A 15270-nucleotide genomic window follows, 5' to 3' on the forward strand; every position below is an offset into this window, starting at 1 on the left:
TGAGACCTGCATCCTCTGGGGGTGTGCAGGCTGTCACTGATGTCACCTCTCTGCAGCTCTTCCACAGCTTATGCTAGGCAAGGTCACTTAACTGTACATGCCTCAGTTTACTTGTGAAGTGAGGTTAAACATTAAAAAGCAATAGACAAAAGTATTTCTTAAGATTTTATAAATATCTAAAACCTGGAACTTTTAAGGGTATAAATTACTCAACTGATATATCAAGAAGCACTGATGAGGGAATGGGAAGTCAATGGTAACAAACCACTTTAACACAGTGTCTCCACACTCTGCTCAGAGAGGGGCTTCACTGAAAGAGGTGCAGTCTCTTCACGTGCCTGGCATACCTAGCAACACTTGGCAAAACATTAGCAGACAGAGATACTGTTTAGAAATCTTCATCATCGAAGGTCTCAGTGCACCTCAGCATCACAGTCTCGTAATCGAACTGAAGATCTTCTTCCTGAAAGCCCCCCCCAAAGGCAAGCAGAATTAAAAAACACAGGAGTTGACCATGTTTCAAATATACAGTGGGTTGGTCAAATGCTGCTGTTTGTCAGCTAATGCGCCATGAGCCCTCCTTCCTCTCTGAATCAGCAACCAGCACTTGTCAAGTGCCTGAGGCGCCTGATGAAGAATGGCTCAAATTTTCAACCAATTTCTTTCTAAAATCACAGGGCTCCACCCTGTGACTATTTACATCATTTAGACAGCTGTTACTGACTGTGGTAGCAAGTGGGTCATGTAACAGGCTCTGAAGATATGAGAGCTTCCTCGAGGCCTTAACTTCTACTGACTTCAGAGTTTGCTGCTCTTTTAGCAACAGAAGGAAATGGCCTTCTCTTTCACCAGCTTACAGAGAATAAAAGTGGCTCTTGAGAAATCAAAGCCTAGGAGATGAAAGTGTTCATCTAGTCCACCTTCTGCATTGATGCAAGACTCTTTAGGACAAGACTGTGTTTAAAAATAGGTGCTGTTTAAAAAATATATAGCTTAAGGAGCACTAAATCCCACTTGCTTGTCAAGTGACTCATCTAAAATCCATAATTTTAAAAGAAAATGTGCCTTTGAAGATGCAAAGGTGCTCAGTGCTATTTAGAAAAAACCCCAGTCTTTCACTTAGATATTGTAAAACCTTTGCACCTCAATCTAAATTAATTCTTTACTGCCTTTGCTGCCCAGCATCTTTTATGATGTGACCATAAGACAACAGCTCTTGAAAAATGACAAGATTGCTTAAATAATCTCATGCTCAGAAATATTTCTCTACCATGTACCATGGAAGCATGCTCCTGTTCTCATTTTCGGGTCGCTGTCCTTTTAAGAGCCTTCCCTTTCCTTGTCCAAATGATTTCCTCCCTCCTCTTGTGTGAGTCTTTCTCAAGCATTTTATACCAGTGGGGTGCATGCCCTTGGCAGCCTTGAGAGCCAGGGCAGCGGCTCAAGAGGAGCTGCACTCAGTGGAGCTGTGACTACGAAACAGTGAACATACACAAGCCGACAGTAGTACTGTGTACCTGGACAGTTAACCAGAAATAGCTTAACATAGCGCTGGCGTGTAATGACCAGCAATAAAACCGTCACCTCATCAGCACTGCAGATGAAAGGAAAGGAGACCGTAGGCTGCCTTTCGTATTTCAGTCAGGTGCACATCACATGCCTTGCCTTGGTAATGTACCTGCTACCACCTCTCTATCTTCTACAAGGTGTGTGCACAGTGCACCAGAACATCACTTTATCCTTGGGATAATTTATCCCAGCACTGCCCAAACTCCTGAGCTAGTGTAGCACTGGCACAAGTACGATATCAAGGGAGGGGGAATGGTCTGCAGGGGTTCAGTCAGACCCATAAGATAAGCAGGAAGGCCTCCCTTCCCTGTGAAGTTCAGGAGTCTCCAATGCTCTGAGTAGCCCTATTTCTGGGGTAAGGTATGTAGCTCAGACTGAGCTCTCTGCTGCTGCTTGAGTTGGTGTGTTTCAAGCCAGGTGGAACATCTCCCATCCCCACTCTGCAACCACTTCCATAACTGCCTCAATCTGTTTGTTTTGAGATGGAGCTGAATTTCTGCTCTCAAAACAAAAAATTTTTGTCAGTTTTTTTTTTTTTTTTTTTTTGTTTTTTTTTCCTCTTGGCAGGACTCTCTAGATGTGCTGTACTGCAGTTATCTAATCCAAAACAGACTGTGACCTTCATATTATCTTTAGCCTGGGTGATTTCTGCTCAAACTCCCTTTTTATTGTTTTATCACAGACAACTCAAAGTTCCTGCCTAAAAGAAGTGCACGCAGCCTTTTATTTCCTTTTGGATCCACAGAGCTGAGTCAACTGCCAATTTGCAGTACAGCTTCTTTTACTGCCTGTGTTCCTTCCCATCACTCCCATTCTCCTAGTCTTATTTCAAATGTGCCTCTTTAAAGCTAGAAAGAGACACTATCTCTTCTCATACCACCTCATCTGGGACCAGTGAGATGGACTTGGGCTCACATACAACAATGCAGCACCAAGCAGAAGGACAAAATGGGTCCACCTAATGCTGCCAGGCATGATAAAGAAATTTTAAACCGGAAAATACAGCATCTTGCCTAAAGCTTTTCTTTCTTTTCTAGGCATGCTCAGTTCACGGTCATTTACATAAACACAGGAAGAGTGCTGCCCTTATGAAGAACATAGCTATTCACAGACCAAAGGGCTATGTAGATCAGTGGCTGGTCTCTGACAATGGCCAGGAGTGGATGTTTAGACAGAAAGTGCAAGAATTGTGCATCCAGTGTGCTCTGTTCCACAATACATACTCCCACATTACGGCAAACTGTGCTGTGAGGACCTTCTGAGATGGAAATTGTATCTGTACCTTCAGATTTAGTAACTGTCAATGGTTTGATGCCCCAGCAGTTAAATCTGGTAATTTGCATGCGCAAGTATTTTTTAATATGCTGTTTGTTCATTTCATTGAGTGCTTTCTAGTTCTTCTGGTGTTAGACACAATGAATAATCATTCTGTGTACCAACTCTACACCATTTAGGATCAAAATTCTCTCACCGTACCCCTCAGTCTTTTTTTGCAGAAGAGTCCTACTCTGGTAGCTTCTGTTTAATGCCTTTTGCTGTGCCTGCTGTCATTCTCTGCACCTCCTCTAGTTCTACTGTCTCCCTGAGATGGTGGAACCAAATGGCACCCAGCAGTCACTATGTGATAGATTCAGATAGTAGTGCAACACTAGTTTCTGCTTTGTGTTCTGTCCTAATTACCCCTCATCGCTAACACTCGATTTCCTTCAAAGGAGCATCTGCTCAAGTAACAGAGACTGGGTAGAAGCTAGGTGATAGAAAATAGCAAAACAGTGGCTACTGTGGAGATACAATTGACTCTGAGCCCAAACAAGCATGCTCTGACTGAGGGATATCTCCCTTTCAGTCCTCCACCCATGTGCAAGCTCTGAGCCACGTCCTTGGCAGGAGGGCAAGAAGGGGAGGAAGAACAATGCAAACACAACGACTTCTGGATCAGCAAACCTGCAACAGTAGGCTGAGGTTAAGAGGCAGCTCAGCAGCTGTTTATCAGCTCTTTCAAGAACACGAATACCCTACTCCCAAGGCCTGCCCGCGGACGGCTCAGGGTAGGGAACCTGGCACCCAAACAAGCAGAAGGTGGTCCTACTGAGCTCAGAATGAAGCGGCCGGGGATTAATGAGAACTGCAAAGTGAGCTTTGCCTGCTCAGATGAGATCACTCAAGCTTCTCCACAAGGAACTTTCATGCAAACAATTAAAAAAAAATAATTCCTCATGTCATTTGCCATTCTGAATAATATTCAAAGCAGTAATAACCCCTCGCACTTTGCCTCGTACAAAGGCAATTCTACTGACCTTTTGGAATGACACATCTGAAGTGATGAACCCCAAGTTCTTATTTGTAATGATTCTGGACAATATGATCAGAAGCACAGAAAACAGAAATCCCTTTCTGACAATGACTGAAATACATTACTCCTTCTATAAAGAATCCTTTGGCAAAGCTTACCTGGCAAAACTGTGTATTAGCAAAGAAAAGGCTTTTCAGGAAGTCAGTGATCTGCAGATAGAGTCCATGGTGATCCTCTGGACTTTCAGAAGTGCAGCTTGCAAATGCTGAACTGAAAATGGAACCAGATACTATATTTAATTTCCTGTTCCCTCATTTCTCCTCCTACTTACTTTCTTTCCTCCACAATTTACTTATAAATTAAAAAAGATTAAAATTGTTTTCAAGACGGTTCTGATATTAAAGACAATAGCCAAGCAAGGGGGGGAATGGAGGTGGACGTATGGACGAGATACTGTCTAATAAATGCAAGGAAGATATGTAAGAACAGAAACAGCAAAACAAGAAACCAGAAACAACAAAGAGATCCACTGATACATGACAGCTATAGTAACACTGTTTTGAGGAAAAGTATATATGCATTATAACAGAGAGCAACAATGGTTATTTGGCAGTATATTTTGTAGGGTTGTTCAGAGGAACAACTTTGACTTCTTTTGTAAAGTTTTAGAGTGAATGTGGTAACACGTGGTCATGAAATGACATATTAGCTATCACTGGCAGGTTTGTACTCAGGTAACAGGTAACTGGCAAAAAGCTAAGATATTCATTCTGGACCTCAACTCTATATTCTCCCTGGGATTTTACAAAGTTCTGCCATCACGCCTCTGTCCAGAATTACAAGGCAGAGTGATAAGGAAGGAAGGGAACAAAAGAAATGTTGACTACTGAAATACTGATCTAATTTGGGACCTAAAACAGATTGCAAAGATGATGGCAATACACTGCAGTATTAAGGAATACATAGTCTTATTTTAATCTTTATTATGTATTCAAGTATATTCTGATCAACAGCCAAAACAACCTTATTTCCATTCATTCTGTTCTGAAAGTGCAAGGTAGAATGCTGGTGAAAGAAAAAGAGATTTACACTGAAGAACTCTCTAAATATGGAAAACTAAGTAGAAAATGGGATTTAAAAAAACAGATTAAAAACACTATTTGCAAAGTGAAACAATCCTAATGAAGACTAAGTAGCAAGAACGCATAAAAGATGAGTCATAATGTGATTTTCCTCTTGAGGAAAGCAACCCTTTCCTTTCTTTGGTCCACTGCAAAAAATCAAAGGCAGTGCCAGCTTTGTATCTGACATGTTCTGTTTCAGATAACTCATCTGACCTGCAGAGGAAAGAGATGTTATTATTTAATTGGTCTTGTGTTTCTTTGATGTTACTGTTCAGGTCAACCACACTTTAAGCTTGATCACCTCCTTGTGATTGAATTAGGGTACTTGAAAAAGGTAACTGAGACAGTGTTAAAAAATTATCATTTTTTGTCTCATTAAATGAGAGTACAGTTTATGATTAACTGACTTATCCAGAGAAGGCCTTATGGTCCTTATAGACCTAGCAAGTGAGACAGAGAAAATGAAAACATTACAAATATTGTAATTTGAAAAGATGGAAAGCTACACAGAGTAAAGAAGAAAATCAGAAGGACCTCAGTTATCCTGAAGTGATGCTCTTAATACGGGATTCTTACTGATTCTGCCATAAATGCCTACTAATAATTTCACTTTCGTACATTAAGAGACAGTATTATTGCAAGCACAATTGCTGGAGGCTGCTTTTCTAACCATTTACTAAAAATTAGGCACAAAAAAGGAAGCTAGGCTATTGCATTGCTACACAGAAAACTTGCCATGGAGTATTGACAGTGGGCTATTAACTTACTTTGTCTAGCAAAAGGGGCGAGTTGGTACTTTACCTCTGGCTAGACATTCCCTGAGTCTCGCTTCTGTCAAGGAAACCAACAGCAACATCAAATGCATCTTCAAACATTACCTATCAGAGAAAACACTTCAGATGTCAACATATCCAGCCACCTAAAAGTTTTACCTAGGGCATAATTTTTAATAATGAATTCTTTAAAAGCATGATACTTTTTCTTTCCATTTAACAGGTACATTTACAGCTAGAGTAAACACAGAGTAAACCAAGAGGGTTTTGTGGAGACAGGAATAATAGGAATAACTGTATTTCATGACTAGGAACACAAGGTTAGTCCATTCCCTTAGGCCTGTGCTTCAACCTCTAGGTATTAGACTTAACATTACATGTGCCCCAAAATCAGTAAAAACCATGAATTGTATCAGTGCTTTAGAGACCTGACTGTGGGCTGCTGCTTATGGCTGGAGATCTCAGCTGTACCAGCCAGTCTCCCCAAATCTGATTTCCAGTGTGCAACCTGGCTTACAAATGAGTTAAGATGCATCCTGTGACAGACCGATAAGCTCATTAGTTCACTCTGCCATAATGCAGTTCACACATTTTCTGTGCCAGAAAGTACTGTACATACAACATCCCCATGACATTTCCTAAGGTCAGCAATATCAGTTGTGTCCTGTGACTCAAAAAGCACTTGTCAATGCAATTTACTTATATGCTAAAGGTAGACATCTGTCCCTCCTTTGCAGCTAATAAAATTACACATCTTTAAGCAGCTAGTTGCTTAAGTAATCAGTGCTCCAGGAGCAGTTTACAAAGAGTTGGCTGTTATTTCATCTCTTTTTAACAAATGCCCTGGTCTACTCAGTCACTGACTTCTTGGATCTGCAGAGATGCATGGCACAGGCAGTCATTAGCCCTGTTCCACTGGAACTGGTCTACAAATACTTTCTCTTTGCTACCAAGTGTTTTGATGAAAAAAACCCACCCAACCCAAAACACAGCAGGCCTTGGCAAACTCAGTATTCCTTCTGGATTTAGATAATCTGTGCTTCTTGGAGAGTTTGCACAGCACAGTAACTGTATAATTCATGTTCTTTTTCCCTCCCCCTGGAGCAAGTTAGAGCAAATTTAACTCTTACTTAGCACAGACACTCTACAGGTCAGTGGAGACTAGCAGGATTACTACCACTGCACTCCTATAGCTTGCTGTGTATCTTACCAAGAGAGAATTTGGTGCAGGCGTTTACTCAAAGACTGCTTATTGTCTCCACTTATGCATTCAAGTAGTCTTGAGAAAGCTTAATCACAACTACTGTATGTTTCCAATTAAAAGCTGCAGAACCAATTAGCATCTGAAGGCTTGGAGTTTCAGAGGCAGACCATGTATGTTACTCAGCACTTACTTCCTCTGGTGTGGAGACTGAGGAACCACTGGCTTCCTCACTGTTATGTCGGCTGTCCCTCACACTACCTTCAGTGCATGCAGGCTCTTGACAAGCAGCCTTAGGATCCATGAGGAAATCTCTTTGGCTACAGTACTGCAAGATGCTGTCTCTCCTTTCTTCAGAAAGCTCTTGCCAGAGGTGGGAAATAGCTGTGGAGACCTCAGGAAGAGGCACCTCCTCAGTGCAAACAATTCTATGCTCTATCAGCAGGTCCACTGTGTGCTTATAAAAATACAGGTATCTGTAAGGAAAGGAAAGGGAGCACCTCTTAAGAGCAGGCTACGAGACAGCCATCTACTGTAAATCAGCAGGAGACTGGGGAATAGCTCTGATTCATAACTACTTCACTGTCTCCCCTCTCTAAGACTCCATACAATTATTGAAGGTTGCCCAACACTGAAGATTTTAGCAGCTCTGTTCTGCCAAGATTTCATCTGCAAAAGACAGGCTCCAGCCACAGCCTCAGCGGACTGCCTTACAACAGAAGCTCCAGGCGCTGCAGGCTGTACTTGTTGCACAGGCAAACCTCATTCTGGCATTTAATAAATTTTGAGTTACTTGCCTTTGTATCCTGAGGCTTTTACACTCTAAGTCACTTTTTATACTTTTACTGGCATTGCACTACACTTAAAAGCGTTGGCTGAGGTCATATCCTGACATATTAGGTACTATACATGCAGATTGAAAGAGACTACCCAGGCCTGGATGCTCTGACTTAAATAAGCATGGGAGCTCAATTTCCTCCATTTTACATATGAGGAAATGCATCCCTAAGACTTACTTCTATGCAGTCTGTAGTGAAACTGGTAACGGAACCCAAGTGTTGCAATTTCAACCCAGTGACTAAATCTCAGAACGAGCCCGCTTCATCTCTTAGCACTGTGCGACACAGTGAACCAGTGATAAGAATGTCTACTTTGGAAAGCACCACTGAAGGTTATTTTACATTAATTACATGCTTAGAGCGTCTCAGATGAAAATAACAAGATCAAAGGAGTACAAACCAAGAGTTCTATAAACAGCAGTCATTGTTACTAAGTTTGGGCTCAAAATGATTCCTTGGAAGATGTCCCAAATGAGCACATTTCCTGATTAACTGAACAGTATTGCATAACAAAGTAACTCAAAGGAGTTCAGCCTTTTCTTTTTGGAAAAAAAAAAAAAAAAAAGACAAGAATTACTTGTTGCAGCAAATCAATACTGAAAATCTTAAGATAATTCTGCATGCAAGTATAAATATGTTTAAACTCCAGTTTCGATACTCTGGAGTATTTTCCACTATTGCTGGAGACAAAATACCGGAAGGGGAATAAGTGTTCTCATGTAAGGTATTGCGCTCACTAAGGATTCTGGATGTCCAGCTCCAAACAAAGGATCTGGAGTTTCTCAAACAGAAGAATATGAATCACCACTAGATTGCTTTGCTAAAGAAACTAAGCTTGAACCATGACTTCACTATTTTCTTCCCAGCTGCAAGGAGACAACCACGTTTTGCACTGGACAGAGTACTGTGTAGTCCTACCAGTGTAGCTCCTGCTGCTGGACATGGAAAAAAAAACCTAGTCCATTGAAGCTCAAAGCATTTCTGATGCTGCCCAAATAATGTGATTGGACAATCACCAAAAGCCTGTTATTTTCTTTGCTGAAGAGTCTCTATTGTTTTATGCCTGTTATAAAAGATCATTTTTTGAGAATTAGCTACGAACCAGCTGCCGTCTGCCATAAGACTGTAGCATAAGTGCCAGAGTCCACACAGTACAGGCCCTGCTCTACCTTGTCAGTGAAGAAGGAGAAAGTCAGGTGTTTACAGCTCTGTTGTGCAGTCTTTGATGAATAGAGCTTACTTCCCCCAGAAAATCTTGATTCAGCACTTTTCAAGGTCTTGTAAATGATACCTTACCACAGCCGCCTCTGATTCTCACAAGAGCAAAAGTAGAACAGTAGCGGGAGGCTGGTGCCATCTGCTGGCACAGCTGCAGTCTCAGTTTGATGAAAAACTCAATAATCCAAGGGAATTTTATAAATAAGCACCAGTTCAAAGCAAAAGAGAAGAAGGAACTGCGGAAGTTTTTGTTTATGGTGGTGACGCTGTGGAAGAGGATGCCAGCTGCAGCTGTGGATTCTCCTGCACTGCATATTCTTAACTCTGGAACGGTTAGGGTGAAATTGACTCTGCTTGATGGTACAGGATAGATTAGACATCCACCTGTTTCTCAAATCTTTATGATGAAATGATAATTTATCCTTTAGGAAAACCATCCATGACCTCTAAGTACCTCCTAGTGCTGTCTGACAGCAAGGGGAAGAATATGATGAATAATGTACTCAGTCTTAAGATATCAATAACTTTGAAAAAACCCAGTAATTTTACCATTACAACCCCAGACTAAAATACATGGACCACTGACATGAGAACAGTGGCCTTTTTAGGTCCTGAATCAGGCACTTAGGAGCTGATCCTAAAGGGGGTTACAGTCTCACACCCCCTAGCTATAAATGTAACACACATGTAAGTGTTTAGGTTCCCCTCCACCTTCCCATGTTGCATTTTGAGGAGTGCTTTCTGACCACCATTATTCTGCAGCCCGCAGGCTGAGGACTACATGATCTTCCCTGGTCCCATCCAGCCTTACCCTGCTCCGATCCAACAAAAAAGGTACTCCAAGCTGCCAGGAGCTATGGGTCTACTTCTGGAAGGAGCAAGTGTGTTCATAACAATGCTCCTCATAACAATGCCATTAGAGGCAGGATGAACATCACTGTGGGGGAAAGTATCTGCCTACATCTGGTTCCTGCACCTCCCCAGAACACACATAGCTAGACTCTTGAGAATTTAACCTGGTGCAGCAATTCCTACGTTCCTAAAACCTAGCCCCATTGCAGGGATACAGCTTGATAGTGGTACTGATACCACAAACACACAGGGACAGGCACCTGCATAAATCATTCTGGATGAATAACCTCCTATTCCACCTGAGCTTGCCTGTTAAACCACTACTGTTAGCAGGTATGTTGCATCTTACTCTGCAAGCCCTATGGAGAGTGGTAAGGCATGGCCACACAGGGACTGACACACTTGAAAGAAATTTTTTGTCTTTCCTCAGGGATTTTCCAAGGCCTGGAGAACTAGGGGCTGCTACGACGCTAGGAGTCCATTCACATGCAAGTCACAGGTAAGGGGAGGTGCTCAGCTTCATCACCAGCAGGGCCAAAGCTGCTGGCACAAGGCTTCTGCAAAGCAGATGCAGGCTCCAGCAGGGCTGCATGAATGGCAGTGACTGGATGCACAGTGTTAATGCCAACAAGTTAAAAAACTGAAGGCAACATGGGGTGCACCTACCGTTCAAATTCCACCAGATCTGGGGATGAAGTCTCTGAAGACTGGATCAATTCTGGCTTCCCATCCTCTTCCAGTGTTTGTTTTTCACATTCTCCAATCAGATGCCAGACGGTAGAGTCACTCTCACTCACAGCTTCCAAGGCTGATGCAGTGCTGGAAAGAACACACAGGAAAAAAAGCCACATGAGCAACTTCTTAACTGGATTAATAAGGTCCTTGTCATGGTCACTCCCGAGTCCAGGGCCATTCTTCCCGAGCCAGCTTTCTCCTCCTCCTTTCGCTTTGCCAGCAAATGAGAAGTCCTTGGTGGAGATCAGCTACATAGAAGGGAAAGGAAATACAAGCACTGACTGGAAATGAGACCAACAATACACTTAAAGTGTTTCTGCACTGTACAGGATTACAGGGGTCCAGGTGAAATCTCTTCATCTTTTCCTCACGATGAAAGGCCTCTGCTTGAAAATTCAGTAACAATGACAAAGAGGTTCAGAGATGCTGGGAGGGAAGCAAATGCAAAGTATTATCATCTTTCCTTGATTGGTATAAGCCCTTACCTGTGATTGCTGAAGTGCCTCTTGACATATTCCTCCCTGACTTCCTCCAAGCTGGACGGGTTCCCATCCTCCAGACTGAAGGACTCTGTTGTGAGTAGAAAGGTACTGTCACATCAGTGGCACTTTTGGCTTCCCTCTCTCTCAGCCCCAATCAAACAGAATAATTTCAACAACTGGTTCTTCACGAGCCAGAGCTTTTTGTCAGGCAAAAATGATGTGAAAGGAGAAACTTCTGCCCCTCCTACAATGTAACTAGCATTATTGGGAGTTTAAGATCATTGAGGAACTTAGAATCAATGCCTTCTTCCTAACATTGGTCTGACAGAACTGATGGTGAAAACAACCAGCAAATCAAAGTCCAGGCAAGCACTAGTCAACACAGTATTTTGTGATTGCCACATAATGAGGAAATTGCACGTAAAAACCTCTGACAACCAACCCATGATTCACAAGCAGTACGAATTGTACATATATGCAAGTAAATACAAGGGGAAGTTACCCCTTCAATTTTGCTCTGTCAAACTACTGCTTCTACCTATGACTGACTTTTATGGGTTATCCAAGGATGTGGGTTCAGAGGAGACTGCTTATTTTAAGCACTGGGACTTTTGACAAAAATTACTGGAGGTGCAAGTTGCATGAATAGCATTGTTTTTTTCTAGCTGACGCTAATTTGGACACTTGAAGGGACACAGAAGTATGCCCAAAGTCTCTACCCCATCAGCCCCCTGGCCTACTTGCCATCCCTGGAGGCAGTGGCCAGCATCAGTAAACAGAAGGCACGCTGGCGAGGGCGTGAAGCCCAGCAGCAGGAGCTGCCTCAACTGCGGACAGCACATGCTAGACCAGCGTGACGCATGGTGTCACAGGTGGTAACAGAGGAGCGCGTGAAGATGACCCACCAAGCTGCAGCATCCCTCTTACCCATTTCTATCAGAGTAAATTCTTAAATAGAGGCTTCCCCTTCCTATACTAGGAAATCCTCAACAGCTTCTCTGTCCTTTTTTACCTCACGCCAGAGCCTGCCGAAATTTAAGCTCTGGCTGTGCTTGACTCGCAACGCTGGGTGCTCGTGACGGCTGTGACTTGCACTGTGCCACGTCGCTGCGGCTGGGAGGAGCACACACGCTCCTGCAGCCTCTCAGTGGGAGCCCAAGCATGCAGCCTGGGGACCCATGCCAGCCCCACATCTGCTGGGGGTGAATCGGCAGCAGGGTGACAAGGGCACTCTGCCTGAACTGCCTGCTGCCATGGGATAGCAGGAGTTACTTGTTCCTTCCTTCACCTAGGCTGGGGAGGGGGTAGGAATGGCTGAGAGTCAGAGGGGGATTTCTGAGGTGCAGGGCTTAGTGGGTCGACAGACTTTTCACTATCCCTTTTTTATTGCTACAACTAAAGCCACAGTTAGCTCTAATGCTTTAATGGGCTCAGCTGTGTACCTATCTGTCTCTATTTAAGAAATAAATAAAAAACAAGTCCAGGCACTCTGTCTAAGGCAAATATTTGCATACAGTTACCTTTCATCTTCAGAAAAGAACCCAAGGTTTGCTCCAGCTTCTGGATAGATTTCTTAGCCTTACGCAAAACCTGATACTAAACATAAGAAGAAATCAGAACTGATTGCTCTCTGCTCTGACTAGATTCATGTTTTAACATGCCTTGGTTGTTTTCTTCACTCTTCCTTCATTTTGACCTTCAGTTATCTTGATGTCTCTGTGAAAACAACTGTGTTGTTTCACCAGCTACCCTTATCCATATGAAAAGGGGAAAGAACTAATACCAGAGCAAACTTAAATATAGAATAAAAATATTTGGGCATATATTATGCATTACATACACAGAACACCCAGTCACATAGACATTTGCTACTTAACTCTGATCTTCTTTCATCAGCAAATGGTCTTATTTGGATCGTTCTCTTCTTGAAGTATGTCCAGAAATACCATGCTGTGAAGTCTTCTTGGATGTCTACCAACTTTAGGCATCAGACTTTACTAATCATTTCCCATGAGAATTTAGCTAGGAGAAGCCTTTGCCATGTTCTACTCTCGGCTACACTGATGTTAACTGGAATAACTTCAGTGCTGCACATCATTCCTTCATCATTTATAGTAAGCATAACTGCGAACATATGGGCAACGCATTTAAGCATACACATCTCAAAAATATTTCAAGACTTATGTAATTGGTGAGACCATCCACAATCACCTTAGACAGGATGTCTACCCCGCAGAGCTTTCACACTGGATATTTTAGCCAGCACTAAACACTAGGATTACAAGTGAATTTCTGTATTTAGGCTCTTGAAGATATTGAACTTCCTTGGCCCCCAAAAGTCGCACAAGGGGCACATGATACTATGAAAAAGCAATTTTAAGATTTGGTATGTGGAGACAGTCCCCTTAGACTAGACAGAACAAGTATGTGTTTAGTCTTGTCTTCAGAGATCATGGTGACTTGAGCTTAACTTGCATCTTGTTCAGAACATGGCAAACTGAACTCTCACCTCAACCTGCATGAGAGGCAAGAGCTCAGCAGGCACCAGCCCTAGATAGCAGTATTTTGCATGTTCAGAGCCTCAAAGCCCTTTACAAGGACAATTCCTGTCCCAAACAGTCATTACCCTCTCCATTTTACACACTGGAAAACTGAAAGTACCCAATCTAACTAAATGAACTGGTGGCAGAGTTGAGGATAAAAGGACTCCTAATGTTTATTCCTCTGCCTTGAACATGGCAATATCCATCTTTTCAGTAGCATTTTGGGTCAATTAAATAGTTTCTTAGTTTAGTAGAGACCAATAAGCAGTACTAGTGCTTTTTTCCTGACTTACTTTTCCAGAGCGTCTTGAAGACAGAGTGCACTTCATAACGCTGAATGAATTACTTCCTCCCCTACAACTTCTTCTGTTCCTACATTCACTATTCTGCTTCCTCATGGGATCCCTTGGTTTGTTTCCAGAACACTATAAAGAAGCCACAAAGCTATAAAGAAGCTGCAAAACCCCTGTAATAAAAGTGCAGATAAGGCACATGATAAACCCATGACCAGAGACTACAAAGTGAACAATTTGCTTACGCTGAGCTGGCAGCTTTAAAGTAAAAGAGATCCAGGAAAGCTGCACACAGTGAAATTACACACACACTGGCACCCATGAAGATACAGTGATCATCCTAATAAACCTGTTTAAATTTAAACATACCCTTGTATAGTAGCTATGCATAGAGAAATAGTGACTGCTCCGCACCTTTAAGGCTGAGTTGTCTGGCTGGGATAAAACAGCTTCCCGCAATCCGCTGAAGAGTCTTGCCAGCGTAGCCCGGTGGCGTGCCTGTGCCAAGCGCCGCTTTGCCACGTGGGGTTCCACCTCCTGCAGGTGTGTCAGGGGACTGGGATTCACTCTGGCATGTGTCTTCCTACAGTCACCAGCTGTCTCCATCAAAAGCTGCAATGCAACATTTACTTCTACTGAATAAATATGTAAGTGAAGAAAAAGAAATCTTACAGCCTGCGTAGAGGACGGACAAAAAAAGGAAAGCTCAGGGTGACTAACAAGAGCACTCCAGATCATTCTTCCGTAGGAAATAATGGGGTTTGAAATCTTCTCTTTGCCTGGAGGATGCCATCTGTAAGTACTGACTAAAACCTCACCTACTGCTGATAAACTGAGCTGCACGAAACACAGCCGAGACAAACCTCCCACCTCCTGCACCCTTCCCCGCAACGCTTTGATGCTCCATTTCCATGGGATATCCAGGGCTCGGCTTCACAAAGCGCTGAGACTCCTCCGCTCCCACCGACGGTACTAAAAGACAGACTTCTTCACAGCATCGCCTTTTTTTCCCCCAATTAACTGTGACATCAGAGCAGGCAACGATAACCAGACATCTACATGCGTGACAGGGCCAGATCCACGCCCAGCCGGGCCCGCTGCAGCCACCCCGCCGGCCTGACAAGAGCCCCAAGGCGCCCGCCTCAGAAGCCCTTTCCTGGCAACCGGACCGATGCCCCCTGCCCTGTTACCGACCGCAAGTACGGCCTAGAGGTAAGAACGCCTGCCCCTGCTGTTTCTTCCCGGGGAAACCCGTGAGGGCCCCACGCCAGACGCCTCCGGAGGATCGACCGACCGGCCGGTCCCACCACGCCACGCCCGGCCCGGCCCGGCCCGGCCCCCTTCTCAT

The 15270-nt window shown here is 43.4% G+C and overlaps 2 protein-coding genes across 2 annotated transcripts in view; one reads left to right on the forward strand and one right to left on the reverse strand.

Moving 5' to 3' along the window:
- Positions 1–388: 388 nt before the first annotated feature.
- On the reverse strand, positions 389–12700 carry STRA8 (stimulated by retinoic acid 8). Its single transcript, XM_010561990.1, has 7 exons — positions 12607–12700; positions 11090–11174; positions 10536–10688; positions 7154–7436; positions 5788–5864; positions 4021–4132; positions 389–463 (listed from the first exon to the last, which is right to left on the reverse strand). The coding sequence occupies exons 1-7, from the start codon at positions 12611–12613 to the stop codon at positions 389–391; spliced, it is 792 nt and encodes a 263-aa protein (XP_010560292.1). The 5' UTR covers positions 12614–12700.
- Positions 12701–14981: 2281 nt separating this feature from the next.
- WDR91 (WD repeat domain 91) overlaps positions 14982–15270 on the forward strand; it is an 18203-nt gene continuing 17914 nt past the window's right edge. The window contains exon 1 of the mRNA XM_010561991.1: positions 14982–15134. Coding sequence (XP_010560293.1) covers positions 14982–15134 — 153 coding nt within the window. The remainder of the gene's footprint in view (positions 15135–15270) is intronic.

This window comes from Haliaeetus leucocephalus, unplaced genomic scaffold, assembly GCF_000737465.1.
Source record: "Haliaeetus leucocephalus isolate CR32 unplaced genomic scaffold, Haliaeetus_leucocephalus-4.0 Scaffold151, whole genome shotgun sequence".
Taxonomy (NCBI): Eukaryota; Metazoa; Chordata; class Aves; order Accipitriformes; family Accipitridae; genus Haliaeetus; species Haliaeetus leucocephalus.

Excerpts from the sequence above, each read along its gene's own strand:
- STRA8 (XM_010561990.1), bottom strand. Across the intron at positions 7,437-10,535 it reads GATCTGGTGGAATTTGAACG|ATACCTGTATTTTTATAAGC; the intron begins GTAGGTGCACCC and ends CTTTCCTTACAG. Across the intron at positions 5,865-7,153 it reads CAGTCTCCACACCAGAGGAA|GTAATGTTTGAAGATGCATT; the intron begins GTAAGTGCTGAG and ends TTTCTCTGATAG.